Source organism: Nomascus leucogenys, chromosome 1a (assembly GCF_006542625.1).
Source record: "Nomascus leucogenys isolate Asia chromosome 1a, Asia_NLE_v1, whole genome shotgun sequence".
Lineage (NCBI taxonomy): Eukaryota > Metazoa > Chordata > Mammalia > Primates > Hylobatidae > Nomascus > Nomascus leucogenys.
Window position 1 is genome coordinate 56052614 of NC_044381.1, and position 27930 is coordinate 56080543.

The 27930-nt window shown below is 43.8% G+C and overlaps 1 protein-coding gene and 1 non-coding gene across 2 annotated transcripts in view; both read left to right on the forward strand.

Moving 5' to 3' along the window:
- The first annotated feature begins 915 nt into the window (after positions 1–915).
- GNA14 (G protein subunit alpha 14) overlaps positions 916–27930 on the forward strand; it is a 224165-nt gene continuing 197150 nt past the window's right edge. The window contains exon 1 of the mRNA XM_003267443.4: positions 916–1573. Coding sequence (XP_003267491.1) covers positions 1450–1573 — 124 coding nt within the window. The 5' untranslated portion in view covers positions 916–1449. The remainder of the gene's footprint in view (positions 1574–27930) is intronic.
- Positions 14729–14835, forward strand: LOC115836271. Its single transcript, XR_004031228.1, has one exon. It is a non-coding gene; the product is annotated as a U6 spliceosomal RNA (small nuclear RNA).

The following is a 27930-nucleotide window of genomic DNA, read 5'->3' on the forward strand; positions in this document are numbered from 1 at the left end:
GACAAAAGTCAGATGTTGTAATATGCATTTTATCGTGTCACTTAAGTACTAAGAGGTGCTTTTAAAGTTTTTATTAATGCTGCTCAAACTTGACCCCGACGGTCCAAGATACAGGCCAAGGTGTCAGTGCGGACACAATCGCAAGGCGGCTGTTAGGCTTCAGGGCTGGGCAGCAAACTTGCCAGGTGCTACCAGGACGTATTAGCCCTCTCTACAAAGCAGGTGTCTTTCCCATCATAAAATGCAAAGCAATCAGCCGTTCCCTTTCTCCCCAGCCCCCTCGTCCGGAGGCCGAGAGGATATTTACCCTGGGCTCTTGGAGTTCTCTTGTAACTGAACCCAGCGGCGGCTCCTTCTCCGAGCTCAGAGCCAGCAGGCTCAGGCCCAGCCACACTCTACAGGCAAATTGCCGAGCTGACCAAGGGCTTTGGCCAAGCCTGAGCTGGGCCAGGGCGTCCGGGAAGCGGAAGGAGCCAGTCTAGCAAACCCGGGTGTGCGTGGTGGTGAAGCTGGTGGGCAAGCTTCCACTTCAGGTCCGGGTAGAGACCTCGGGGCTTTGTGTCTCGCAACAGACGCTTGGCGCCGCTCCTCTTCCAGCCTGCTGCCGCCTTCTCCGAGCGAGTGAGTTGGCGAAACTCACTCACCTGTTGGAACCCAGGGCCTGGCGGCCAGAGCGTGCAGGTTACAGCAAACCTTGGCCGGGACGCCCCAGCCAGGAGGCAAGTGTGGGGGCTGCTCCCAGAGACGCCAGCTCCCACCCCCCAGCTCCGCGCCCCCTACTCGTCCCCTTTCACTTCCAGGCGTCTTCGGCTTGGGGTGCCCAGAAGGCTAAGTCCAGCAGACGCCAGGGCTGCAGGTTCAAGATGCTCCGCCTCCTCCTGCCACTTAGAGCCACAAGCGCTAGCGGGAACCTTTCCACTTGGTCTTAGTCTGCGGTCACTGCTGAGGTTTTCAGAACTTTCCAGGCAAAGGCCAGCCAGGTCCTTTGCCTCCAACCCACTCCGCGCCTACCTCCCGCCTGGGGACACCCCTAGGCCCAGGAGATCCTACTCTCCCCCGAGCACCGACGTTCCAACTGTCGTCTGCGCCCCCTGACTGCTGTCCGGCTCCTGTGCCAAGGGGCGAGCGTATCTTCCCGGGGCCAGCAACGCTCCCAACTTCTCGCCTCGCCCTCCTCCCCCCCAGAGTGAGAGTGCGGCGGGCTGAGCCCGGATCCGGGGTGCACTCGAGCGTTCCCAGCGCTCGGCATTCGCCCCCTCCTCAGAGCCGACTTTCGGGGGTGATTGAGCCTCGGAGGTCCAGGCCTCTTATACTCCAAAGCTCAAATCGGCGCCCGTCTTTTCTCTCCATACCCCTGTGCCCGTCTCATGCTGGCCGGGTGAGCAGCCGGGCCGAGGATTCGAGTGCCAGGGGCCGCGTCGCCCCGTCGGGTGCTGAGCTGAGCGCACCATGGCCAGCTGCTGCTGCCTGTCCGCTGAGGAGAAGGAGTCGCAGCGCATCAGCGCGGAGATCGAGCGGCAGCTTCGTCGGGACAAGAAGGACGCGCGTCGCGAGCTCAAGCTGCTGCTGCTGGGTGAGTGGCTGCGTCTCCGACTCCAGCGAGCGGGGCGCGTTCCCCTCCCGAGCCCTCCCGGCCGCTCTACTGGCACCCGCGCGGCCCTGGAGCCCAGCGGGGTGCAGGGCGGCTTCGTCTTTCTCCCCCTAGGAGCTCACGGATGCCAGCAACTTGGGGCCTTAGGTGCCTGTTCTTTCCATCTCTGGCTGGGCGACTTGCAAAAGCACCCCTTTCCCCTGCCCCAAAACAGGACAGGGACCTGTAACACTTGACCTCTTGACTGCTGTACCCTATGTGTTCCGGTGTGCGCCTCTCCTGAAAACCCCGTCCACTCCTCCCCAGCTTGGGATCTGTGGTGACCCACATCTTGGGTTCAATGCTAGCTCTGACCCGCACGCTTTCAGTTCTAGATGAAGCATCTTGAGAATTTACCACGTGCCAGATCGTGCTAAGTTCTTACGGGCATCACCACCTGGTGATGCGGGCAGGTGATATCGCTATTCTAGAGAATTAAAACATGGAGGCCTGGAGAACTGACCAACTTGCCCTGATTGAGAAAAGGCAAAGCCGAGGCTAAGGTCTGCTGTGGGGGTGAAGCCCATGCCGTTGCTGCTCCTCTGAGCGTGAGCTCCTATGCCTGCCTCCCATGGGGGTCCCTCGGGCCTTTGTGTTTGCAGCAGACCCAAACCTCCCTTGCCCAGCCTGACTCCGTGTGTCCACGTCCTAGAATTCAGCTTGGCTGCCCTGGTGCCTCTGGCAGGTCTTCATCCAGCTCTTTTGGTCTCTCTGCAAAGGTCTGGGTAGGACATCCACTTTCAAATCACAGAAAATAGTTTAAGGTTTGCCCAAGTTATGCCATGAGGCAAGGATCCCACTTCAGACTTTCTAGAACGCCGTCAACACATTTGCTGTTTGAGGAATATTTTACCTTTTCTGCCTTTCAGACCACGATACCAGCAGTCAATTTTTTTTCTGGATGGCCACAAAGATTTCAACTTTTTTTTCTTTCATCCCTTTTGAACAGGAGTCTTCTCTTATACCATCTGTCTGTTTACTTATTCATCTTTATTCCTTGTATAGGAATCACCCTCCCAGAAAGCTTCAAGGAAAGAAAAAGTTGATCTAGTTAGTGTAATGTAGAGAGGGCTCTCAGCCAGTACAGGCTTCAGACCTGGGCGGAAGAACCCCCTTACCCTTATCCCCTGGGTTTAAAGGGCCCAGTCTGGCCTTTTGGGGGTTGGGGGGGGTGCCCCTCCCCACAGAGCTGGAAGTCTGTAGGTCCAAAGGGGCTGGCTACCCAGAGACCATGCTGTCCCCTCCCTCGCAAGACCTGGATGGAATGAATACCCAGCCCAAAGGGACCCATACCAGCTTCTAAGGCCTGAGCCCTAGAAAGGAAGGCAGACCTAATCCCTGGAGAGCTCACAAAGGGGCAGCTGTTTGCTGGGGTGTAAAAGTGCCTGGAAATGTGGGCTGGGTAGGAGTGGAGGGAGTCCCCAGGGGTGCCCAAGAAGAGGCCCCCCTAGGAGAGAGGGAGCTTGGGTGGGGAAGGGAGGGAGCTCTGTTCATTGGCCAGGTCTGCTATTTCTGTGTCTGACCCATAACTTTGAAAGGTCTGAAAATTCTACATTGTCCCTGGCCTTCTAGGCTGTTATAAAGCTACTTTTGTCAAGGGAGGAGGAATACGTGACAATTTGCTAGCTTGATTAACACTAGAAAATAACTATGGGTGGGGGGGCTTTGTACTTTTGCCCTGAACCCCACAAACCAGAGAGGTTTAGTTGCATATGTACTTTTTTCAAGGGCAGGCTGAACCCCATTTCATTTTGCAATGCTTTGATTTGTGTCAACGTATGAAGTACAGTGTCCAGAATATACCAGGAGCTTGACAAATGCTGGCTCTTTGTATGAAAAATTGTGCAGTCAGCTGAGCCATACTGTATTGGTAATAAGCCTGTTTGATGTAAAATGCTTGCATTTACGCACAAACTAGGGGAGAAATGTTTGTAGGTAAATTGTTTGCCCTGAAAGTCACATTAATCAGGGCGACCCAAGGGTCTTCTTCATCTCCCCAGGCCCTTGCTCCAACCCTCCTCCTACCACCTTGAGGCACTGTCTGACCTCTGGAAACTCCATTTTCATTTTGTCGAGTTGTGACTAGCACATCCCCTTTGTGAAAACTTTCCTGTGAAAAATAGTTTCTAAACCACACAGAGCTGTTCAGAACTCCAAGGATGGACTTCAAAACCTCTGATTTATTTCAATCTGTAAAGTCCTGGGGCATAGCTCCATTTCTTCTCAAGGAAGAGCCAATGACTCAGAAGAGACAGGAATTAGGGGAAGGTATGCACCATTTTGTCTGAAGTCATGCAATTCGAGTGAAAAATTCACCCATCTCTCTAGTGGGTAGATTAGAGCATCCACTGCTCAGGTGCCTCAGTTAAAAACCCCACTTTGCAAATGGGAGTTTGGAATCCTTTTGTGGAGTATGGGATGACCCCCAAAGCCACCATCTCTTTCACAATGAAGCATGCTTTTGCAACAAAATGATGTGAGGATGTTTCCGAAGTGCAGTATCCCGTTTCTGCTTAATAAAAGCACAGGTCAGTGTCTACCAGGGAAAGATAAAAGCTGTTGTTTGGTTAAGGCTAATAATTGCAAGATGTTGGTGTGACGCCTTCTCATCAGAAAGACATGGAGAAAATAAAGGAGATGGTTGAATTTAGTAGGAAGAAATTTCTTATCAGTTCCTTGCATAAAAGTAGGACAAAAAAGAGTTCTGATAAGAACATTGGTGAGTACTGATCAGCATAGGGAGAAAGTGTCAGGACAATAGCTATTAAATAAGGGAAGATGAGATCTTTTATTGATTTTCCTGTTAAATGCAGATTGGTGAAGTGTGGCTTGTTAATTGGGTTGAGTGTTTTAATTCTGGATGCAGGCCTCACCTTGGAGCTCTCTGGAAGGAAGAGGAATTAGTATTTAACAGATACTGGCTGAATTAGTTTGCTAGGGCTGCCATAACAAAATACCACAGACTGGGAGGCTTCAACAAAGGAAATTAATTTTCTCACAGTTATGGAGCTGGCAGTCCAAGAGCAAGGTGTTGGCTTGGCAGGTTTGATTTTTCCGGAGACCTTTCTCCTTGGCTTGCAGACAGCTGCCTTCTCCCTGTGGCCTCACATGGCCTTTCTTCTGGGAGTGCACATCCCTGTGTCTCTCTCTGTTTTTTTTTTTGTTTTTTGTTTTGTTTTTTTTTTTTGACACTCTTTAGGTTGGAGTTCAGTAATACAGTCACGGCTTCCTACAGCCTTGACCTCCTGGGCTCAAGCATCTTCCCACCTCAGCCTCCCCAGTAGTTGGGACTATAGGCGTCAGCCACCATGCTGGGCTTATTTTTATTTTTCTTAGTTTTTGTTGCCTAGGCTGGTCTCAAACTCCTGGGCTCAAACGATCCCTCTGCCTCAACCTCCCAAAGTGTTGGGATTACAGGCGTGAGCCACTGTGCCGTGCCACTTCCTCTTCTTATAAGGACACCAGTTCCTATTTTATTAAGGCCCCACTCATTTTATCTTAATCACCTCTTTAAAGCCATTATCTTCAAATACAGTTACATTCTGAGGTACTAGTGTTTGGGATTTCAACATATATAAGCTTTGGCAGGAGGACTAAATTCAGTCAGAAACACTGGTGTAGAGATGAAAAATGTAGATTCTTAGCCCAGTCTGCCTGGGTTTGAACCCTAGCCCTACAGTGTCTTAGCTGTGGACTAAATTCTCTGGGCTTTGGATGGCAGTGAGCGCTCAGTGTCAGTTATCATCACTCCGTTTTTGAGTATTTTCAGGCCCTAGAGAGGTGTCATTTTCCATTTTAGTTGACCAACTGTGGGTTGCATAGAAGTTTGTATAAATTGTCCTGGTAGTGCTTTAAGAGAAATGTTTTGCTTTGAGTTTCCCTTAGTGTTTTCTGAGCCATAAACTGATCTTAAAATTCCTCTTCCTACTTACACCAAAAAGTTGAAAATCTGGTCCCAAAAAGTTTTATTGGATTGGTTATAACAAAATCCCATTTTAGAATCAGCTATCATGTTCTTGGGCAGGAAGTCCATTCCAGAAAATGGTGCAAATAGTGTGAGTTTCAAGGTAGAAAGTGACACCAACTGGGTGCGGTGGCTCACCCCTGTAATCGCAGCACTTTGGGAGGCTGAGGCGGGCGGATCACCTGAGGTCAGGAGTTCAAGACCAGCCTGACAAACATGGAGAAACACCATCTCTACTAAAAATACAAAATTAGCCAGGTGTGGGGGCATATGCTTGTAATCCCAGCTACTCAGGAGGTTGAAGCAAGATAATCGCTTGAACCTGGGAGGTGGAGGTTGCGCTGAGCTGAGATAGCACCATTGCACTCCAGCCTGGGCGACAGGAGCAAAACTCTGTCTCAAAAAAAAAAAAAAGACAACACCTTTTCACTCTGAAGAAGAAAAGGAATGAAATGGTAAATATGCCCACGTTCCTCTGAGCTTAGTTCAATGCAACAGCCTTTTCCAAGGTGCCAGCCACAGTGCAGGGATTCCTTCCCAAGGGCTGAGTTGGAGAAGGACAGTTCACAAATAGCTGTTATGAGGAAGATGGTCCTAAAAGCTTAACAGAGATTAAGAGGTAGAACAGGCAGAGTGTAAAGGGGGAGCCTCTGGAGGAGGCATCATCCGAGTGGGCCTTGCACTATGGGGAGGGTAAGATGCAAACGATTGTCTGCGCATGGGGGCTTAGGTAAGACATGCACAAACTCTCCTCACCATCTAGGGAAATTTCTGAGGACAGTAAATGGTGTTCTTAGGATCTGGGATCATATGAAGGATCCCTTGGGGACCAGAGTTCATTGAGTTTTGTGTTTTATTTTCTGAGACAGAATCATGCTCTGTTGCCCAGGCTGGAGTGTAATGGCATGATCATGGCTCACTGGAACCTCTGCCTCCCAGGTTCAAGTGATTCTTCTGCCTCAGCCTCACAAGTAGCTGGGATTACAGGCATCCACTACCACGCCCAGCTAATTTTTATATATTTTTAGTAGAGACGGGGTTTCACCATGTTGGCCAGGCTGGTCTCGAACTCCTCACCTCGAGTGATCCGCCAGCCTCAGCCTCCCAAAGTGCTGGGATTACAGGCATGAGCCACCGTAACTGGCCTGTGTTTTATTTTAACCAGTTATGTGAATATTGTGTTCACTCTAAAATAGACGTTAAAATAAAAACCCTTACTTTTTTGCCATAATATGCTTCAGAAAGGAGGATTGTGTGGTTTTGTCTGTGGCTTCTGTTCATCCTGGCTGGAGCAAACCAATCTCACCAGATAGTTTGCTTCCATCTATAACACAGCAGTTCCTGAGGCCTTTCAAGAGGCAAATGCATGTACCTCTTCTGTCTACCCTTAAATGAATACAGAACCTTTTGAAATACTGGACTTTTACCCTTTGTACCTTTGCAAATCATCTTTATTGAATACAGTAAGTCACCAGGCTTAAGTATACACTTCGAGTTTTGACAAATGTATAATCACAATCTAGAAACACTTCCATCATCCCAGAAAGTTCCCTGTGCCTTTGCAGTCAATCTCCTGCTCCAAATCTTTTTTTGTTTTTTTTTTTTTACTGTTTATTTGGAACTGATTAAAAATTTATAAAGAATTTGCAAGGAAAAAGGTATGCCCTTTTCCCTTGGCAATGTTTGAGGGTAAGTTATATGTATTGTGGCCTTTTTTTCCCTAAACACTTCAGTGTGTTTTTCTAAAAATAGGGATAATCTCTTACATAAGCGCAGTACACTTATGAAATGTCTATACATTTCACTTTGATGCAATATTTGTGTCCAATCTATTATCCATATCCCAGTTTTGTCGGTTCACCCAATAATGTCCTTAGTGGTGTCCCCCGCCTCCAGTATAGGGTCCAGGGGAGGCTCAGGGATTGCCTTTGGTTCTCATATCCTTTTTGTTTCTTTAATCTGGAACTTTTCCACAAAGTCATTGCTTCTACGACATTGAATTTTTGAAAAATACAGTCCCCTCTCCCTTTTTTAACGACGGTTTCTCATTTGGGATTTAACTGGTGATTTTCTTACGATTAGAGATTCCACCTGTGCTTTTCTGGCTGGAACACTGGATACGTGCTGTTGTGTCCTTCTCGGGGGTGGCATCTGGAGGCACACCATGTCCATCTGCTCCTCTGTGGTGGTGATAACTCTGATGGCCTGGTTAAGATACTGTCTGTTTTATCCACTGTATCATAATTTTGTGGAGAGACACTTTATAAGGCCAGTAAATACCCTGCTTCTTATCAAGATTTAGGAGTCATTGATGGTTTCCAGTTGATCCAATCTATAACACGGTGTCTGCAGAATGATTTTTCCAACTCCAGCACTCTCCACATTTACCAGTTGGCACTTGACATTCTACTGCAACAGCCTTACCTTTGCCTGCCCGCCCTTCCTTCCTTCCTTCCTTCCTTCCTTCCTTCCTTCCTTCCTTCCTTCCTTCCTCCCCTCCCCTCCCCTCCCCTCCCTCCCCTCCCCTCCCCTCCCTTCCTTCCCATACAAATTCATGAATACCTAGGTTTTTTTCCCTCAATGATTTTTACTTCATTACTGTTCTTAATCATTTTGATGCTCAAATAATACCCGACTTGTGCAATGAGATTCCCTTCAAGCTGGCTCCTGTGTCACTGTGACATGCCTCTTTTTTGTTTTTTTTTGAGCATTTCATTGTTTTCTGGCATAACAACATGCCCCAGGCTCATCTTGTACCAATTCTTCCCCAGCTGGGGAAGAAAGCCGTTTCTCAGAGGGGCTCTGGTTCCTTTTAGTGGAGAACTGGATCTTTTTAAAAAAAATTTAAGACACTTGAAACAAAGATATCAAGTCCCTAATTCAGATCAATTACTAGTACAGTATCCAAGTATCTAAATAATCAAGTTACTAAATCATGTCATTAGAGGATGAAATTTTTGAGGCTTTAATAAGTCTTAAGCTGCGGGCAGATATAAAGTGGAAAAATCTGACAGTGGAGTTTGGCAAAAAGCAATGTAAATAAAGTCTTAATCCTCAAATGGTCTTTTTTTTTTCTTTTTAAAAGATGCCTTCTAGTTTATGTCATCTTTTGCTTTCTCATTTCCCGTGATACTTAAACCACAAGGGGAAAATACCACTGTAACAACTCCCATCTGTAGGGCTATATGAAGGGAGGTCATGATATTGGGAAGTCAGAGGGATTTTCAGTGAATTATTGCAGCAAAGCTACGATGATACTAAAGATGGTTGAAATTCAAAGAGGAGACAATAATTTATTGGAAGGATTGTCACCAGGGCATCTCATGGAATTCAAAGAGGATTTGAATAATAAATGAGAAAGAGCAAGTGCCAGGGCAGTTGGGTTAGGGGACTCTTCTCAACGCACAGCCATCAACAGGACTTGACCCCATCCCCTTCCAAGCTTGAGAGCCGTCTCCGCAGACCTTTATAGCCAGGTTGTGGCATCAGGGTGCACTCCTGGATCAATCAGTTCTGGCCAGGGGATGTGTATCACGGACATGACTGTCACCTGAGCGCAGCTGGCTGGGGACTGGGATCCCTGTGAGCCAGGTAGCCACAGCTACAAATACTGTTAGAGGAAGAAAATATACTAGCGGAAATCCAAGGGCTGTAAAGTTGGAAGGGACCACAAAAGCCTCTGTAAGAGCCCTCACGTTCATTATGAAGATTGGCTCTCTGCTGATGGGTAAATGAGCCATGCTGGCCAAGATTCTTGATTGTAGACCATGTAAGCAGAGTAATAATTTATTAGAGCGGAAGCAGGAACTAGAATTAATGGAAATTGGAGAGGAGGCTCAGCAAAAGGGCAGGATTTAAGGGACTCTAGACGTAGCAAATGCTAGTACCAGACAAGGCTGTCAAGGACACGGTCAGTGGACTCCACCACCCTGCTGGTCGCTGCTGCCGCTGCTGCTGCTAGACACTTATATTCCCAGCAGAGCTGCAAATCACCTGTGACCATCTTCTGCACCCTGGTGTCACTTTTCAAAACCTCCATCTGTCTGATTGTGCTCAACTACCAGGTTGTTGCAGGGAGGCAGTGTGACATAGCGGTTAGCATGTTCTTTGGAGCCAGCCTTGCTGGGTTTAAAATATAGGCTTTTCCACTGATAAGCTGTGTGCATCCTGGAATGTACATTAGTTTTTTCATCTGTAAAAGGGGAATAACAACCCAATGAGGCAGATACTATAATGGGCATTAAATGAGTCGTCATTTTTAGAGCATTTAGAATAGTGCCTGGCACATAGTCAGTGCTATTTATTTTAGGTGCTTGTTAAATAAAATTCTGCCAGCCTTAGCTTTCTACCATAGGGAAAGGGGGCGGGCTGCTGCCTCCTACCTTTCTTGAAACTCTTCCCCCAGAAGATAAGTGCTCAGATACCAGGCAGTGCCAAATTACAAAGATCTACAACAAAAATGTGATATTTTCCATAAAATAGCTTTTCCTAAATGGATTGGTAAAGGCAAACTCAAATACTAAATGTAAGCTTTCAGACAATGGAATCACGAAAAGGAGGCAGATGTCTTTAAGTATTAAGGTGCATTTAATATTGCTCCAGTTAATTTCTTGAATTTGTTTTTTAAAATCATGCCTTTATTCTACAGGGCTATGAAAATTTCACACATGTATCCTATTATCCCAGGAAACTCCCACAGCCCATCTGCCAGCATGGTCTCTGGTGTTAAACAGTTGCCAAATCTCACCACTTCTTCCCCTATCCAAAGCTGCAATTCACCTGCGTTATTGCAGTGTCCTCTTGATTTCCCACCGCCCACATTTGCCCTTCTTTGGTCCATTTAAAAACTTAGATTATATTATTACTTTACTTAAATTCAGTGTCTTTTACTTACACTTGGAATAAATGCCAAATGCCTTCCTACCTCTCAGAATGTACACAGGGTCATTCTCCCACTGGTTTGCTGGGCTGAAGCCAAACTCACCTTTGTGTTTTTCAAACGCAACATTTGTTACCTCTGGGTCTTTAAGCTTGCTCTTTTTTCTGCCTGGAACATTCTTTTCTGTTCCCCACAATTGTTCCACATACATGGCTGTTTCTTCCTTATCTTCATGTCTCAGCTCAAAAGTTCATCTCTTGACAAGGCCTTTCCAGATCACACTACCTGAAATCGTCCTTGCACCATTTACTCTTAGTTGCCTGGTTCTATAACTTGGCTTTATGTCTTCATAGCTGTTATCTTGGAATTGACCTGATATTCTTATTTGCTTACTTGTTGGCTCGTCTGCCCCCCAATAGATTGCAAGCTCTGTGAGAGTGGGGCTGTGCTGTCTTGTTCCTGTATCCTGGCACCTGAACCAGTTTTGTGCCTGGTGCAATGTTTTAATAATGACTGGATGGTACAGTGTGAGCATTGAAAGCCAGAATGATACTTGACCAATCTGAAATGAGATAGGCCAGTTGACTATCAAATATGAAATATTCTTCCTTGAATACATGTTGATATACCCATGTTACAGACAGAACAAGCAAGTGCTCATGATTATTCAGAGAGAGTCGTTAATTCATTATAAGACTACATTTGATATTTAATATATTGATCTTCCAGTATTTTTTCAGAATATACTTTTGCATATAAAACCAGAGAGTAGCAATAAAAGCTAAAGTTTTCTAGAATATGAACACAAAAGAAAAGTATTACCTATGTGATATGCCTCCTCCTGGTACTCTCTGTATTAACAACAACAATTTTTATTTTCATGGTTTACTAAAGCCTTGGCCTCCTGGGCTCAAGCAATCCTCCCACCTCAGCCTGCCAAGTAGCTGGGACTACAGGCATGCCACCACACCCGGCTAGGTTTTAAATATTTCTTTGGAGATGGGGTCTTGCTATTGCCCAGGCTGGTTTTGAACTCCTGGCCTCAAGCGACCCTCCTACCTCAGCCTCCAGAGTCATTGGAATTACAGGCATGAGCCACTGCACCCAGCTCAACAATTTTAACAATAGATAACAAGTCAAAATATACTTTTTAAATGAAGAAAATTATGAGGTTGCTGATAGGATATAGAAATTAATTCCATATGTGGTTTGAATTGTGCAAAATTTAAATTTTCTCTGAAGTTGATGGGTGAGATGAGGTCAACGTCTACTCAGTTAATGGCCACTGCAGGTTTTAAGGCCAGATCTCTGTTTTTTTCCCTTTTCAGTGTGTGCTTCTTAGGTTTAAAGAGTCCATTATAACGAGAGTCAAGGTAAAGGAGACAGTGATATTCTTGGAATTGTGGAACAAAAAAGGAAATTAATAGCAAAGAACAGTGAAAAGTGGTAAGCCTTAGGAAGTTGAAAGTTCAAGCCAGCAGAAATCTGATTAGTTCATGACCCAGTACCTCTTAATGGGAACTATTTTTTTTCTTCAAGAAGTTAGTACTCCAGGAGCTGTAAACATCACCAGTAAACGTGTTTTGAGTCCATAGCTCTTCTCCTACCACCGCTTTCCCCAGATTCGAGAAGTAGTTCCCATTGTGCTGCCAATCTGCTGTCTGGGCTCAGGCCATTCACCTACCATTGTGAGGTCCTGATAGAGCTACCATGTACGTCCCAGAAGGGCATGTGCAGAGGACGGTCAACAGCATGAAGTCCCTGCTGGCGCTCCTTCTCAGAGTGGCAACCTGATGTGTGGCCAGAACTTGGCATCATGAGATGAGCAGTATATTTAGGCTCTGGGAACCGAGTTTCTTTTTTTGGTGACGGGAGGCTCTGAGTTATTGGGTATATGACCAGGAGTAAGACATTTCCTCTGAACCCCAGGGTCCTTACCTGTAAAATGAAAAGCTTGGACCAGATGACCTCTGAGGTCTTTCAAATTCTGTCATCAGATGTTTTCTACAGGTGGTTCTTAAAATGTGTTCCCAGGATCTGCAGCATCGGCATCAGCAGCTCCTGGGACCTTGTTAGAAATGCAAACTCTTAAGTCCCCATCTTAGCTCTCTGAAGCAGAACTTCTGGAGTGGAGCCAGCAATCTGCAGTTTAATAAGCTCTCCAGGTGATCCTAATACACACTCAAGTTTGAGAACCTCTGTTTTATGGCGCTGGCCTGCAGCTCAGGAGCGGCTCAGCCTCTGATTGTCACACTGGGCTTTCAGCAGACTTCCAGGATGCACCCGAGACTAATCTGTCTAGGGAGTACTTTGTTGCTGGCAGGTGAAGAAATCTCTCCCTCATTAATTTGATGAAGGGACTTTAAGGGCTGAGCTGGGTAATTTGTAGGAGTCTTTTTGCATTTGTCCTAGGGTGCCAGGCTGGTGGACAAAGAGGAAGAGCAAGCACATATGTATGTTTTACCTTGGCAAGAATCGTTTCAAAAAGTAGCAAATGTTCATGTTTGCATAGATCCTTGTACTTGCATGTACTCTTCAAAAAGTTGTGCTCCTAAAAGCTGCAATGATCTTATGGCTAATAACCATTAAGCAGTTATGTTTCTATTAATGGACTTACTAGTGCTGAGGAGACCATATTCTAGTAAGAGCCATCATATATCAATCTTCTCGTTGCAAATTCACTCTCCATGGAACATTGGCTTGTGCTGTGGTTTGAATGTTTGTCTCCTTCAAATCTCATGTTGAAAATTTGATCCCCAGTGTTGGAGGTGGGACCTGCTGCGAGGTGTTTAGGTCGTCGGGACAGATCCCTCAAAAACAGATTAGTGCCCTCCCTTGGGAGTGAGTTCTCACTGTATTCTTGAGAGAGCTGGTTGTTCAAAAGAGCCTGGCACTTCCCCACCTCTCTCTTGCTTCCTCCCTTACCACATTATCTCTATGCACAGCAGCTCTCCTTCACCTTCCCCCAAGAGTGGAAGCAGCCCAAGGCCCTCATCAGATGCAGATGCCTAGTTTTGAACTTTCTAGCCCTGAGATTCATGAGCCAAATAAACCTCTTTTCTTTATAAATTACCCAGCCTCAGGTATTCCTTTATAACACAGAATGGATTAAGATGGCTGATATTTCCATCCAAAGAGTGATACTACTTGTTGTCAAGTTTGCTTTTTAAAAATTGACTGACAAATTCTAATATTTTGTGCTTTTTTAATGAATGAGAGAAAAAAGTAAAATGTATTTTTTATTGTTTTGCCTGAAAGCCATCTTCTGTATTGATGATCAGTTGTCAGTTATTATTAGATGGATTATCCATGCCATTTCTCTCTTGAGTCTGCCATAAATAAGACCTTCCTTTCTGAGTAACCCATCCCAGAATATTTGTTTCTGTTGCTCAGCTACTGTGTAATTGAAAAATATGTTAATTATATTACTAATAAAAATCAAATGAAGGTGATTAATCTTTTGTAGAATTATCTTCTAATCCATTTAGTGGTAAGCCATTAGTAATCTTAGTCAACACCACTCAAAATGCACCTGTGTTTGGAAACCTTTATAGCAATTTAACATTGCTGTGGCATCAAAGAGTATTTTTATGGTATTTCATAAATGTATCAGTCTTCAACTGATGGAAAATTTTAAAAATTGGTTCCTTCCCACAGAGTTGGGGAAACACAAGTACAAACCTTCATCCTATGGATGGGGTGGCAAAGGTCCAGAGGAGTGAAGGGACTCAGCAGATGTCACGAGGCCAGGTGATTAGTAGCTAATTGGCAGAAGGGCCCAGAGTTAGTCTGAGTCTTCACGTTGAATTTCCTAGTTTCTAAGGCAACATTGATTATGAGATACGCCATTGATTTGAAAACAGCCTTTCAGAAAAGCAAATGCCACCATAGTAAATATACACGTCAATGCAAAGGCATTTCAACCTCAGAAATGTTAATTTATATGGACATAAGCCTTGGACTCAAGGATATAGGTAATTTACTTTTCTCTCTTTTTTCCTTACCAGATAGTACAAATTTAAAACAAAGCAAAACTATTCAAATACTATGTCAAAGCTAGTTATTGACATAGTATTTGATTTTATGAAATCAATTTAAGCGCTAAAATTAGACTAGAAAAGAAACCTCTTGTGTATTGCCATCAGCCCACTGGGTTCTATTTCAAGTGGTCTTATATGCGATCTTGAAAATAGTTACTTCTTGGAATAGTGTGCTGTCATTTATACAGAAGGCTAAAAAACATAATAGTGACCATGTGCTCACTTCAGCAGCACATACACTAAAATTGGAGTGATACGTAGAAGATTAGCATGGCCCCTATGCAAGGGTGACATGCAAATTCATGAAGTATTCCATATTTTTTGACTTTTGCGACTCAGGGAAAATGGTGGGAGGGGGGTGAAGGCTAGAAGACTACACATTGGGTCCAGTGTACACTGTTTGGGTGATGGGTGCACCGGAACCTCAGAAATCACCACTTCAGAACTTATCTGTGTAACTAAACACTACCTGTTCCCCAAAAAAACCTATTGAAGTAAATGAAATAATAATAGTGACCAAATGTGTGGGAACTCCAATGTATGATATTATATGCTCCAATGTCGAATAACTGTGGATGGGCTACATCCTGGCAATTTGATGAGTGTGTTGAAGAGTTTCACGTGAGACCTTGAACTCCATGAGATCTCTGCTCACTATTGAACCCACAATGCTAAGTGCAGAACTTAGCTCAAATACTGGTTGAATGAAAATATGTCTCTCTCTTTATAGTGGTTTACATGAAATACCAGCTGAGTAGTATAAAGAATTCCTTAAAGTAGCTGAAAGTCTTTTTTGTTTGTGATTGTCTAAGAAGGTTCATAAAAGGAACACAGGCCTGGGCTGGGCCTTGAAGAAAGGAAAATTGGAGAATTCCAGAATTGATTTTTTTTTTGATAAGCGGTATAAGGATATGAAAATTGAGCCTGGATTCCAGGAATAAAATGAGATTTGGAAAATAATACTTATCGTATTCTGCCTGCCTGCCTTCTTGCCTCCTTCCCTCCCTCCCGCTGTCCCCTCCCCTCCTTCCCTCTGTCCCTCCCTCCCTCCCTTCCTTCTTCCCTCCTTCCCTCCTTCCTTTCTTTTCTTTTCCTTTCCTTTCCCTTCCTTCCTTTTTTTTTTTTTTTTTTTTTTTTTTTTTTGAGACAGGGTCTCACTCTGTTGCCTAGGCTGGAGTGCAGTGGTGTGATCGACTTCTGTCTCAAACTTCTGGGTTCAAGGGATCCTCTCACTTCAGCCTCCTGAGTAGCTGGGAATACAGGTGCATCAGTATACCCAGCTTATTTATTTATTTATTGTAGAGACAAGGTCTCCCCGTGTTGCCCCGGCTGGTCTTGAACTCCTGGTCTCAAGCAATCCTCCTGCCTCAGCCTCCCATAGCACAGAAGATTATACGCATGAACCAGCCCATTTTCTTGTATTTTCATAAAGACTTTTCCTAGTAACTATACATGGTAAGATTTTGATATGTAACCAAAACTACAGTTAAGAAATTTGTAAATTGTTCTTTTCTGTTGCTTTACTCTGAAACACTTCGTTCACGAGAATCCAGAGTCTTTTTTTATTCTTTTTCTGTTATACCTAATGCTAATAATGGAAAAGGCAATATTAAAGCAGTGACATTTATACATTCAGTCATTATTCTAGGTACTTAAATGAGTGATTTTGTTTATTCTTCACCATGTTTGAGGTAGAGGTAGGAGTATCCTCTCCATTCTATAGATGAGAAAATTGAGGCCTATCCTAGGGCAAGATTCACTGGCCAGAGTGGGGCCAGGGTTCGAATCCAGGTGGTCTGACGCCAGAGCCTTGGTTCTTAATCACAGTTCTGCTTTTATCTCCTAGAGCCAGACAGCTCACCAAAATCTACCCCATGGGGGCAAATCTCTGCTGTGCCCACTTCTTGCCATCCTCTCTGCCACCCCCATCTCTATCTGAGTTGCTAAATTTATCTGCCATTCCCTAGCCCCAAATTCACTCTTCACTCTGCCAGCCAGAGTGACCTTTTAAAAATGTAAATTGGATTATTGTTTTTCTGCTCAGAACCTTTCTATGTCTTCGGTGCAAATTTAAATCTGTGCATGGCCTGTGAGACCTAAGACCCTCTATCTGTCCCCTAATGACCCTCTGCCATTATTCCCCATGATTACTTAGTTCTGGCCACAGGACCCTATTTTAGAATCTTCAATGGGCCAGACTCATCCTTCTTAGGCCTCTGCACATGCCAATCTGTCTGCCTACAACACTCTTTTCTACTGGTCTTCTAGCGAACTGATACTCATTTTGAGAATGCATCTTAAATATCTCTTCCTCCTGGAAGGCTTTGCTGACACCCCAGTCCAAATTAAGTTCCTCAGAATATTTCTCCCATAGCACCTTCTACATTTCTTTTTAAAAATAATGCTTTTCCTAGTTTGAAATTGTACTTACCATCCTCCTTCTCTGCTAGCCTCTAAATTTTATAAGTGTAGAGACTATTGTAACATGAGAATCCTCAGCATCTTGTATAGTGCCTGGGTGTTTCATAACATTTGCTAAGTGGAGAAATACATTACTTTTACAGGATCTTTGGGGTGTTGTTTTTCTGTCTGGAAACCTCTGTGGCTGGTGGCGCCTTTGCCTGAGTTTTGCTAAGGCCCGTTGAGCTTGTTTTGCTCACTTGGCCTGGCAAGCTGTGCTTGGCTCAGGTTACCCGCCCGGGTCCCACACCTGCCAAGGGAGAGTCAGGCATGAAATGGTGAGGGGTGTGTGAGCGAGTGTGGGGTCCGGCCACTGCGCAGAGTAAGACATGCCCTTTTGCTGCAGCAGGGTGGGCAGCTCCAGGTGCCAGCAAAGGCACTGGCTCTCTGTGAGGCTGCGGCCAGACCGGGCACGCCACAAGCAGCTTCCACTGCTGGCACTGGGGAACATGGTGGCATCCAGAAGCTTGGAGATTCCAGGAACCTTAGGGCCCCAAAGGGAGTCACAGCCCTGGCTTAGGGGGCTCCTAGGTCTGGGGTCCTCAAAGGGCCACAGCTCTTCTCTTTGTCCACAATGTGGCAAACAAGGGACGTATTTCAGCCCTGTTTGTGTTACAGCTCTTTTAGCCCCTACAGGGCCACAGAGGGGAGGAAGTTGGTGAACCGATTGGTCCATGGGTGGCCATGGGTAGGCCTGGAAAAGGCACCACAAGTTCCGACTCTGGTCCATGGGACTGGCAGCCCAGCCAACAGCCTTCAGGCCCTCACTAGGGATCCACCTCCTGTCCAGGAGCCTGTCTGCCTCCAGCTGCTGTTCATGGCACCTATGACACCCAGGATGCTCATGTGCCAAGGGGTGTCTGTGGCCCAGCACCAAGCTTCCCTCAGTGCCCCCCTCGGCTTCCCATGGCCCCAACTTTGCTCTGAGATTGGAGTGGGTGCCATCAGCAGGGAGAAGCCAGGCAGCAGAAGCAGGCACTTCCAAGCCTACAAGGGCGGGGGGGCCTTCCTGGACCCCCAAGGGTGTAGGGGTGCCTGGGTCTGCAGCTGTGGTTTTGGCAGCTGCAGCGGTGGCCAGCAGGGTAGGGCTCCTGCCTGCTCCTGAGCCCTGAGAGCACAGGGATGCCTGGGTCTGCAGCTGCAGTTTGGGCGGCTGCTGAGCACCCAGGCAGCTTCCACCCCAACTCAGAAGGGGCGAGGATCCTGCTTGTGCCTGCCTCTTACCAGCTCCATGGAACATGCAGCCCCAGCCACACTTCCCTGCTGCAGCCGGCACGATGGCAGTGGCTGCTCCAGATGGCCCACCACTGCCATCATTACCATTTAGTATCAACATTATTGCATAAAGAAAGAATACTTGAACTTCAAATAGTAGACAGGCTTAATGGAAGATAACATTTTAAATCAAATAAACTTAAATGTATGATGAACTCATGCTCATTATCTTTTTTTTATTTTACTTTTTGCTAATGAAAACTTCACTAGATACTGACATTGTACTGTGGGCCAATGTTCTAGAGCCACTGATTTATTGTATGCATCTTATGTGCTTCCTAAACTTTCAGATTTTCTTTATGCACAAATGTGAATAGATACTCTTGATGGTTTTTTACCTTTTTTTTTTTTTTTTTTTTTTTTTACATAAAAAGTGGCATATTAGTGGCAAAGACTGCTAGCAGTCTCCTGAATACAGATTCTCTGTAATACAAGATGTTTTATCTGGGCACATGGATACCCAGCTATATACTATACCTCTTAGCTTCGCTGCTGCTAATTGTGGCCATGTGATGATGAGATGTAAACTGTAGTGATATAGCAATTTCTGAGTGATGACCTGAAAAGGAAAGGAGGCTTTCTTCCCTTCTAGAGGAAGATGTAACCTGATGGTAGGAGCTGCAGCAGCCATATTTTACCATGAGATGGAAGTAAGGTGTTAAGGGTGAAAAAGCAACATGATAGGAAGGGTCTGTGTCTCTGAGACCATGAAGGTGTCATATTAGCCTTGGACTATAAATGATTAGACCCTTTTTAAATGGCAGCTAACCTGATATCTTAACTAATAAAATAATATACACTGTTTTGCTCTTAGCCTCTTGATACTCAACAATATATCTGGGAATTCTTTCCATATTTTTTGCAATCCTAAGGCAGAAAAAATTAGACTTTAATGTTGGGGGAAGGGTATAGGATGATGCTGTGGGCCAGCTGGTGAGCAATGCTCTGTTGATGTCTCTCATCCTCCCATCGGCATCAGTACCGTAATGGGATACAACTGTTTTCTCTGCAGCCAAGTTTTCAAATATTTGATAGGGTCTTTCTGTGTGCAGAGACATTTGTAGCTGCATGTTTTAGTTGATACTGACTTTATTAGAGTGGAATATAAACTGTAAAACTAGTTTTTCTAAGGGTTTAATGCTCATTTTAATTTTTATATCTGGTTTTTTGCATATAAAAATTAAAGGGATGTTTCTTAATCCTTTGATTAGTTTTCAATTTACTGTTTGCTTCACTTATTCAGTTAATTAAATTATTACATTTTCTTTAAATATTTTTAAATCCTATTTACATATTTTAAATACCCAAGTATCCTCAAATATTTCAAAACTCTGAAAAAGCTGGCAAGCAAAATCTAAGCAGTTAAGTGATTCCGGTAGATAGATTAAATAAATCTTACCCTCTTGGCCAGGCATGGTGGCTCATGTCTATAGTCCTAGCACTTTAGGAGGCCAGGGTGGGAGGATTGCTGGAGACCAGCAGTTTGAGACCAGTTTGGGAAGCATGGAGAAACCCCATCTGTACAAAAAGTACAAAAATTAGCTGGGCATAGTGGCACACGTTTGTAGTCCCAGCTACTTGGGAGGCTGAGGTGGGAGGATATCTTGAGCCCAGGAAGTTGAAGCTGCAATGAGCCTCAACATTTTGCTAATCAAGCCACTGTACTCCAACTTGGGTGACAGAGTTTCACTCTGTCAAAAAAAAAAAAAAAAAAACCACAACCATATTCTCTTAATTCTAAACATTCTAATATTGTTTCTAAATGTAATCAAATCAAATAATCACATTTATACTGTTAAATCATAAACCAATCACAACTCTGATAGATTATTTAATATCAGATTTAAATACCATAAAGACAAGATTTTAAAAATTCAGTGCTGACTCATCTTTACTATACTTATATTAAAGTTCAACTTGAGAGTATTTTTTAATACTTTAAGTTCTGGGATACATGTGCAGAACGTGCAGGTTTGTTACATAGGTATACACGTGCCATGGTGGTTTGCTGCACCCATCAACCTGTCATCTACATTAGGTATTTCTTCTAATGCTATCCCTTCCTTAGCCTCCTACCCCTGACAGACCCCAGTATGTGATGTTCCCCTCACTGTGTCCATGTGTTCTCATTATTCAGTTCCCACTTATGAGTGAGAACATGTGATGTTTGGTTTTCTGTTCTTGTGTTAGTTTGCTGAGAATGATGGTTTCCAGCTTCATCCATGTCCCTGCAAAGGACATGAACTCATCCTTTTTATGGCTACATAGTATTCCATGGTGTGTATGTGCCACATTTCCTTTATCCAGTCTATCATTGATGGGCATTTGGGTTGGTTCCAAGTCTTTGCTATTGTGAATAGTTGCTGCAATAAACATACGTGTGCATGTGTCTTTAAGTAGAATGATTTCTAATCCTTTGGGTATATACCCAGTAATGGGATTGCTGAGTCAAATGGTATTTCTGGTTCTAGACCCATGAGGAATCGCCACACTGTCTTCCACAATGGTTGCACTAATTTACACTCCCACCAACAGTGTAAAAGCGTTCCTATTTCTTCATATCCTCTCCAGCATCTGTTGTTTCCTGACTTTTTAATGATCGCCATTCTAACTGGTGTGAGATGGTATCTCATTGTGGTTTTGATTTGCATTTCTCTAATGACCAGTGGTGATGAGCTTTTTTTCACGTTTGTTGGCCGCATAAATATCTTGAGAAGTGTCTGTTCATTTCCTGTGGCCACTTTTTGATGGAGTTGTTTTTTTCTTGTAAATTTGTTTAAATTCTTTGTAGATTCTGGATATGAACCCTTTGTCAGATGGATAGATTGCAAAAATTTTCTCCCTTTCTGTAGGTTGCCTGTTCACTCTAATGATAGTTTCTTTTGCTGTGCAGAAGCTCTTTAGTTTAATTTGATCCCATTTGTCAATTTTGGCTTTTTTTTGCCATTGCTTTTAGTGCTTTAGTCATGAAGTCTTTGCCTATGTCTGTGTCTTACATGGTATCGCCTAGATTTTCTTCTAGGGTTTTTATGGTTTTAGGTCTTATGTTTAAATCTTTAATCCATCTTGAGTTAATTTTTGTATAAGGTGTAAGGAAGGGGTCCAGTTTCAGTTTTCTGCATATGGCTAGCCAGTTTCCCCAACACTATTTATTAAATAGGGAATTCTTTCCCCATTTCTTGTTTTTGTCAGGTTTGTCAAAGATCAGATGGTTCTAGATGTGTAGCGTTATTCCTGAGGCCTCTGTTCTGTTCCATTGATCTATGTATCTGTTTTGGTACCAGTACCATGCTGTTTTCCTTACTGTAGCCTTGTAGTATAGTTTGAAGTCAGGTAGTGTGATGCCTCCAGCTTTGTTCTTTTTGCTTTGGATTGTATTGGCTATACGGGCTCTTTTTTGCTTCCATATGAAATTTAAAGTAGTTTTTTCTAATTCTGTGAAGAAAGTCAATGGTAGCTTGATGGGGATAGCATTGAATCTATAAATTACTTTGAGCAATATGGCCATTATTGGTTCTTCTATCCATGAGCATGGAATGTCTTTCATTTTGTTTGTGTCCTCTCTTATTTCCTTGAGCAGTGGTTTGTAGTTCTCCTTGAAGAGGTCCTTCACATCCCTTGTAAGTTGTATTCCTAGGTATTTTATTCTCTTTGTAGCAATTGTGAATGGGAGTTCACTCATGATTTGGTTTTCTGTTTGTCTATTATTGGTATATAGAAATGCTTGTAATTTTTGCACATTGATTTTGTATCTTGAGGCTTTGTTGAAGTTGCTTATCAGCTTAAGGAGATTTTGGGCTGAGGCAATGGGGTTTTCTAAATTTACAATCATGTCATCTGCAAACAGGGATAATTTGACTTCGTGTCTTCCTATTTGAATACCCTTTTTTTCTTTCTCTTGCCTGATTGCCCTGGCCAGAACTTCCAATATTATGTTGAATAAGAGTGGTGAGAGAGGGCATACTTGTCATGTGCCGGTTTTCAAAAGGAATGCTTCCAGCTTTTGCCCATTCAGTATGATATTGGCTGTGGGTTTGTCATAAATAGCTCTTATTATTTTGAGATACGTTCCATCAATACCTAGTTTATTGAGAGTTTTTAGCATGAATGGGTGTTGAGTTTTATTGAAGGCCTTTTCTGCATCTATTGAGACAATCATGTGTTTTTTGGTCATTGGTTCTGTTTATGTGATGGATTACATTTATTAATTTGCGTATGTTGAACCAGCCTGGCATCCCAGTGATGAAGCTGACTTGATTGTGGTGGATAAGCTTTTTGATGTGCTGCTGGATTCAGTTTGCCAGTATTTTATTGAGGATTTTTGCATCGATGTTCATCAGGTATATTGGCCTGAAATTTTCTTTTTTTGTTGTGTCTCTGCCAGGTTTTGGTATCAGGATAATGCTGGCCTCATAAAATGAGTTAGGGAGGAGTCCCTCTTTTTCTGTTGTTTGGAATAGTTTCAGAAGGAATGGTACCAGCTCCCTTTTGTACCTCTGGTAGAATTTGGCTGTGAATCCATCTGGTCCTGGCCTTTTTTTGGTTGGTAGGCTATTAATTACTGCCTCAATTTCAGAACCTGTTATTAGTCTATTCAGGGATTCAACTTCTTCCTGGTTTAGTCTTGGGAGGGTGTATGTGTCCAGGAATTTATGAATTTCTTCTAGATTTTCTAGTTTATTTGTGTAAAGGTGTTTATAGTATTTTCTGATGGTAGTTTGTATTTCTGTGGGATCAGTAGTGATATACTGTTTATCATTTTTTTGTGTCTATTTGATTCTTCTCTCTCTTTTCTTCTTTGTCTTGTTAGCGGTCTATTTTGTTAATCTTTTCAAAAAACCACCTCCTGGGTTCATTGATTTTTTGAAGAGTTGTTCATGTCTCTCTATCTTCTTCAGTTCTGCTCTGATCTTAGTTGTTTCTTGTCTTCTGCTAGCTTTTGAGTTTGTTTGCTGTTGCTTCTCTAGTTCTTTTCATTGTGATGTTAGGGTGTTGATTTTAGATCTTTCCCGCTTTCTCCTGTGGGCATTTAGTGCTATAAATTTACTTCTAAACACTGCTTTAGCTGTATCCCAGAGATTCTGGTACGTTGTGTGTTTGTTCTCATTGCTTTCAAATAACTTATTTATTTCTGCTTTAATTTCATTATTTACATAGTAGTCATTCAGGAGCAGGTTGTTCAGTTTCATGTAGTTGTGTGATTTTGAGTGAGTTTCTTAGTCCTGAGTTCTAATTTGATTGCACTGTGGTCTGAGAGAGTGTTTCTTATTATTTCAGTTCTTTTGCATTTGCTGAAGAGTGTTTTATGTGGTCAATTTTAAACTAAGTGCAATGTGGTGCTGAGAAGAATGTATATTCTGTTGATTTGGGGTGGAGAGTTCTGTAGATGTCTATTAGGTCCGCTTTGTCCAGAGCTGAGTCCAAGTCCTGAATATCCTTGTTAATTTTCTGTCTTGTTGATCTAATATTGACAGTGGGGTGTTAAAGTCTCCCACTATTATTGTGTGGGAGTCTAAGTCTTTGTAGGTCTCTAAGAACTTGCTTTATGAATCTGGGTGCTCCTATATTGGGTGCTTATATATTTAGGATAGTTAGCTCTTCTTTTTGCATTGATCCCTTTACCATTATGTAATGCCCTTATTTGTCTCTTTTGATCTTTGTTGGTTTAAAATCTGTTTTATCAGAGACTAGGATTGCAACCCCTGCTTTTTTTTTTTCTTTTTTTGCTTTCCATTTGCTTGGTAAATATTCCTCCATCCCTTTATTTTGAGCCTATGTGTGTCTTTGCACGTGAGATGGGTCTCCTGAATACAGCACACCAATGGGTCTTGACTCTTTATCCAATTGGTCAGTCTGTGTCTTTTAATTCGGGCATTTAACCTGTTTACATTTAAGGTTAATATTGTTATGTGTGAATTTTATCCTGTCATTATGATGCTAGCTGGTTATTTTGCACATTAGTTGATTCAGTTTCTTCGTAGTGTTGATGGTCTTTACAATTTGGTATTTTTTTGTGGTGGTTGGTACTGGTTTTTCCTTTCCATATTTAGTGCTTCCTTAAGGAGCTCTTCTAAGGCAGGCCTGGTGGTGACAAAATCTCTCAGCATTTGCTTGTCTGTAAAGGATTTTATTTCTCCTTCACTTACGAAGCTTAGTTTGGCTGGATATGAAATTCTGGGTTGAAAATTCCTTTCTTTAAAAATGTTGAATATTGGTCCCCACACTCTTCCGGCTTGTAGTCTTTCTGCAGAGAGATCCACTGTTAGTCTGATGGGCTTCTCTTTGTGGGTAACCCGACCTTTCTCTCTGGCTGCCCTTAACATTTTTTTCTTCATTTCAACCTGACAATTATGTGTCTTGGGGTTGATCTTCTTGAGGAGTATCTTTGTGGTGTTCCCTGTATTTTCTGAATTTGAATGTTGGCCTGTCTTGCTAGGTGGGGGAAGCTCTCCTGGATAATATCCTGAAGAGTGTTTTCCAATTTGGTTCCATTTTCCCCGTCACTTTTAGGTATACCAATCAAATGTAGGTTTGGTCTTTTCACATAGTCTCATATTTCTTGGAGGCTTTGTTCATTCCTTTTCATTCTTTTTTCTCTAATCTTGTCTTCATGCTTTATTTCATTAAGTTGATCTTCAATCTCTGATCTTTTCTTCTGCTTGATCGATTCCACTATTGATAGATGTGTATGCTTCACGAAGTTCTTGTGCTGTGTTTTTCAGCTCCATCAGGTCATTTGTGTTCTTCTCTAAACTGTTTATTCTAGTTAGCAATTCGTCTAACCTTTTTTTCAAGGTTCTTAGGTTCCTTGCATTGGGTTAGAACATGCTCTTTTAGCTTGGAGGAGTTTGTTATTACCCACCTTCTGAAGCCTACTTCCGTCAATTTGTCAAATTAATTCTCCGTCTAATTTTTTTTCCCTTGCTGGCGAGGAGTTGTGATTCTTAGGAGGAGAAGAGTCATTCTGGTTTTTGGAATTTTCAGCCTTTTCGTGCTGGTTTTTCCTCATCTTCATGAATTTCTCTACCTTTGGTCTTTGATGTTGGTGACCTTCGGATGGGGTCTCTGAGTGGACATGCTATTCCTTTCTGTTTGTTAGTTTTCTAACAGTCAGGCCCCTCTGCTGTAGGTCTGCTGGAGTTTGCTGGAGGTCCACTACAGACCCTGTTTGCCTAGGTATCACCAGCGGAGGCTGCAGAGCATCAAAGATTGCAGCTTGTTCCTTCCTCTGGAAGCTTATTCTCAGAGGGGCACCTGCTAGATGCCAGCTGGAACTCTCCTGTGTGAGGGGTCTGTCGACCCCTGCTGGGAGGTGTCTCCCAGTCAAGAGGCATGGGGGTCAGGGATGCACTTGAGGAGGCAGTCTGTCCCTTAGCAGAGCTTGAGCATTGTGCTGGGAGATCCGCTGCCCTCTTCAGAGCTGGCAGGCAGGAACATTTAAGTTTGCTGAAGCTGCACCCACAGCTGTCCCATCCCCCAGGTGCTCTGTCCCAGGGAGATGGGAGTTTTACCTATAAGCCCCTTACTGGGGCTGCTACCTTTCTTTCAGAGATGCCCTGTCCAGAGAGGAGGAATCTAGAGAGGCAGTATGGGCCACAGCTGCTTTGCAGTGCTGTGGGGGTATCTGCCCAGTTTGAACTTGCCTGCTGCTTTGTTTACACTGTGAGGGGGAAACCGTCTACTCAAACCTCAGTAATCGCGGACGCCCCTCTCTCCCACCAGGCTTGAGTGTCCCAGGTCAACCTCAGACTGCTGTGCTGGTGGCGAGAGTTTCAAGCCAGTGGATTGTAGCTTGCTGGGCCTGTGGGGGTGGGATCCTCTGAGTTAGACCACTTGGCTCCCTGGATTCGGCCCCTTTTCCAGGGGAGTGAATGGTTCTGTCTCGCTGGTGTTCCAGGCACCACTGGGGTATGAAAAAAAAAACTCGTGCATTTAGCTCAGTGTCTGCCCAAACAGCTGCCCAGTTTTGTGCTTCAAACCTGTGGCCCTGGTGGTGTAGGCACCCGAGGGAATCTCCTGGTCTGCGGGTTCCGAAGACCGTGGGAAAAGTGTAGTATTGGGGTCGGAATGCACCGTTCCTCATGGCACAGTCCCTCACGGCTTCCCTTGGCTAGGGGAGGGAGTTCCCCAACTCCTTGTGATTCCCGGGTGAGGCAGCACCCCACCCTGCTTTGGCTTACCCTCTGTGGGCTGCACCCACTCTAACCAATCCCAGTGAGATAAGCCAGGTCCCTCAGTTTGAAATGCAGAAATCACCTGCCTTCTGCATTGATCTCACTGGGAGCTGCAGACTGGAGATGTTCCTATTCGGCCATCTTGCCAGCCACCGCGAGAGTATTATTAATATGTGTTTGATTTACTTATTCTTATTCCTTCTCCTTTATGGGGCTTGCAAAATTCAGCCCAATTAGGAAGAGATTTACAATCTCAGCCTAAGAGTTAGGGATGATTCTTCAAGTTCACACATTTTCTTATAGCCCAAAGCATCACTTATTTTTTTATTCCAGTTTTTACCATTTCAAATTTTTTTTCTTTTTTTTTTTTTTTGAGACAGCATCTCACTCTTTTCCCATGCTGGAGTGCAGTGGTGCCATCTTGGTTCACTGCAACCTCTGCCTCCCCCGTTCAAGCGATTCTTCTGCCCTCAGCCTCCTGAGTAGCTGGAACTACAGGCAAGCCACCACCACACCTGGCTAATTTTTCTATTTTTAGTAGAGTCGGGGTTTCACCATGTTGGCCAGGCTGGTCTTAAACTGAGCTGGTCATCTGCTCATCTTGGCCTCCCAAAGTGCTGAGATTACAGTCATGAGCCACCTGTGCCCCACCTGAAACTGAAAAAAAAAAAAAAAATTTTTTTTTTTTTTTTGAGACAGAGTCTCACCCTGTCACCCAGGATGGAGTGCAGTGGTGCTATCTCGGCTCACTACAAGCTTCTGCCTCCCAGGTTCATGCCATTCTCCTGCCTCAGCCTCCCAAGTAGTTGGGACTACAGGCCCCTGCCACCATGCCTGGCTAATTTAATTTTTTTTTTTTTTTGTACTTTTAGTAGAGACGTGGTTTCACCATGTTAGGTCTCAATCTCCTGACCTCGTGATCCGCCTGCCTTGGCCTCCCAAAGTGTTGGGATTACAGGCGTGAGTGTTTTTGTATTTTTAGTAGAGATGGGGTTTCACGGTTTTAGCCAGGATGATCTCGATCTCCTGACTCTGTGATCCGCCTACCTCAGCCTCCCAAAGTGCTGGGATTACAGGTGTGAGCCACCCCGTCCAGCCGAAAAAAATTTTTTTAATCATCTAATTTAGTGATTCAATTCTGAACCCACACTCATCTACAAAAGCAACTAGTTTCTTCATTGTCTAAGTTGTGTTGAAGGGGTTCTACACTTTCTGAGTTCTTTTAGCTGCCTCATGACCAATATTTCTTGTTCTTTTGCTGTCCCTTAAATTTGAAGAAGAAAATTAGATCTCAGTTTCAAGAGGTAAGAGATATGAGGTCATTTCTTTTTGTTGTTGTTGTTAATTTCAAAGACTGTGTGCACATGAGGTCATTTCTTAACGCTTGTCCATATTCTGATTTGCATATCTGTATTCAAACTCATCAGTCTAATATTGTTTACACATGTTTCTTCTCTTTCATTTAAACATTTAAGCTATTTACGAATGAATTAGGCCTGGCACAGTGG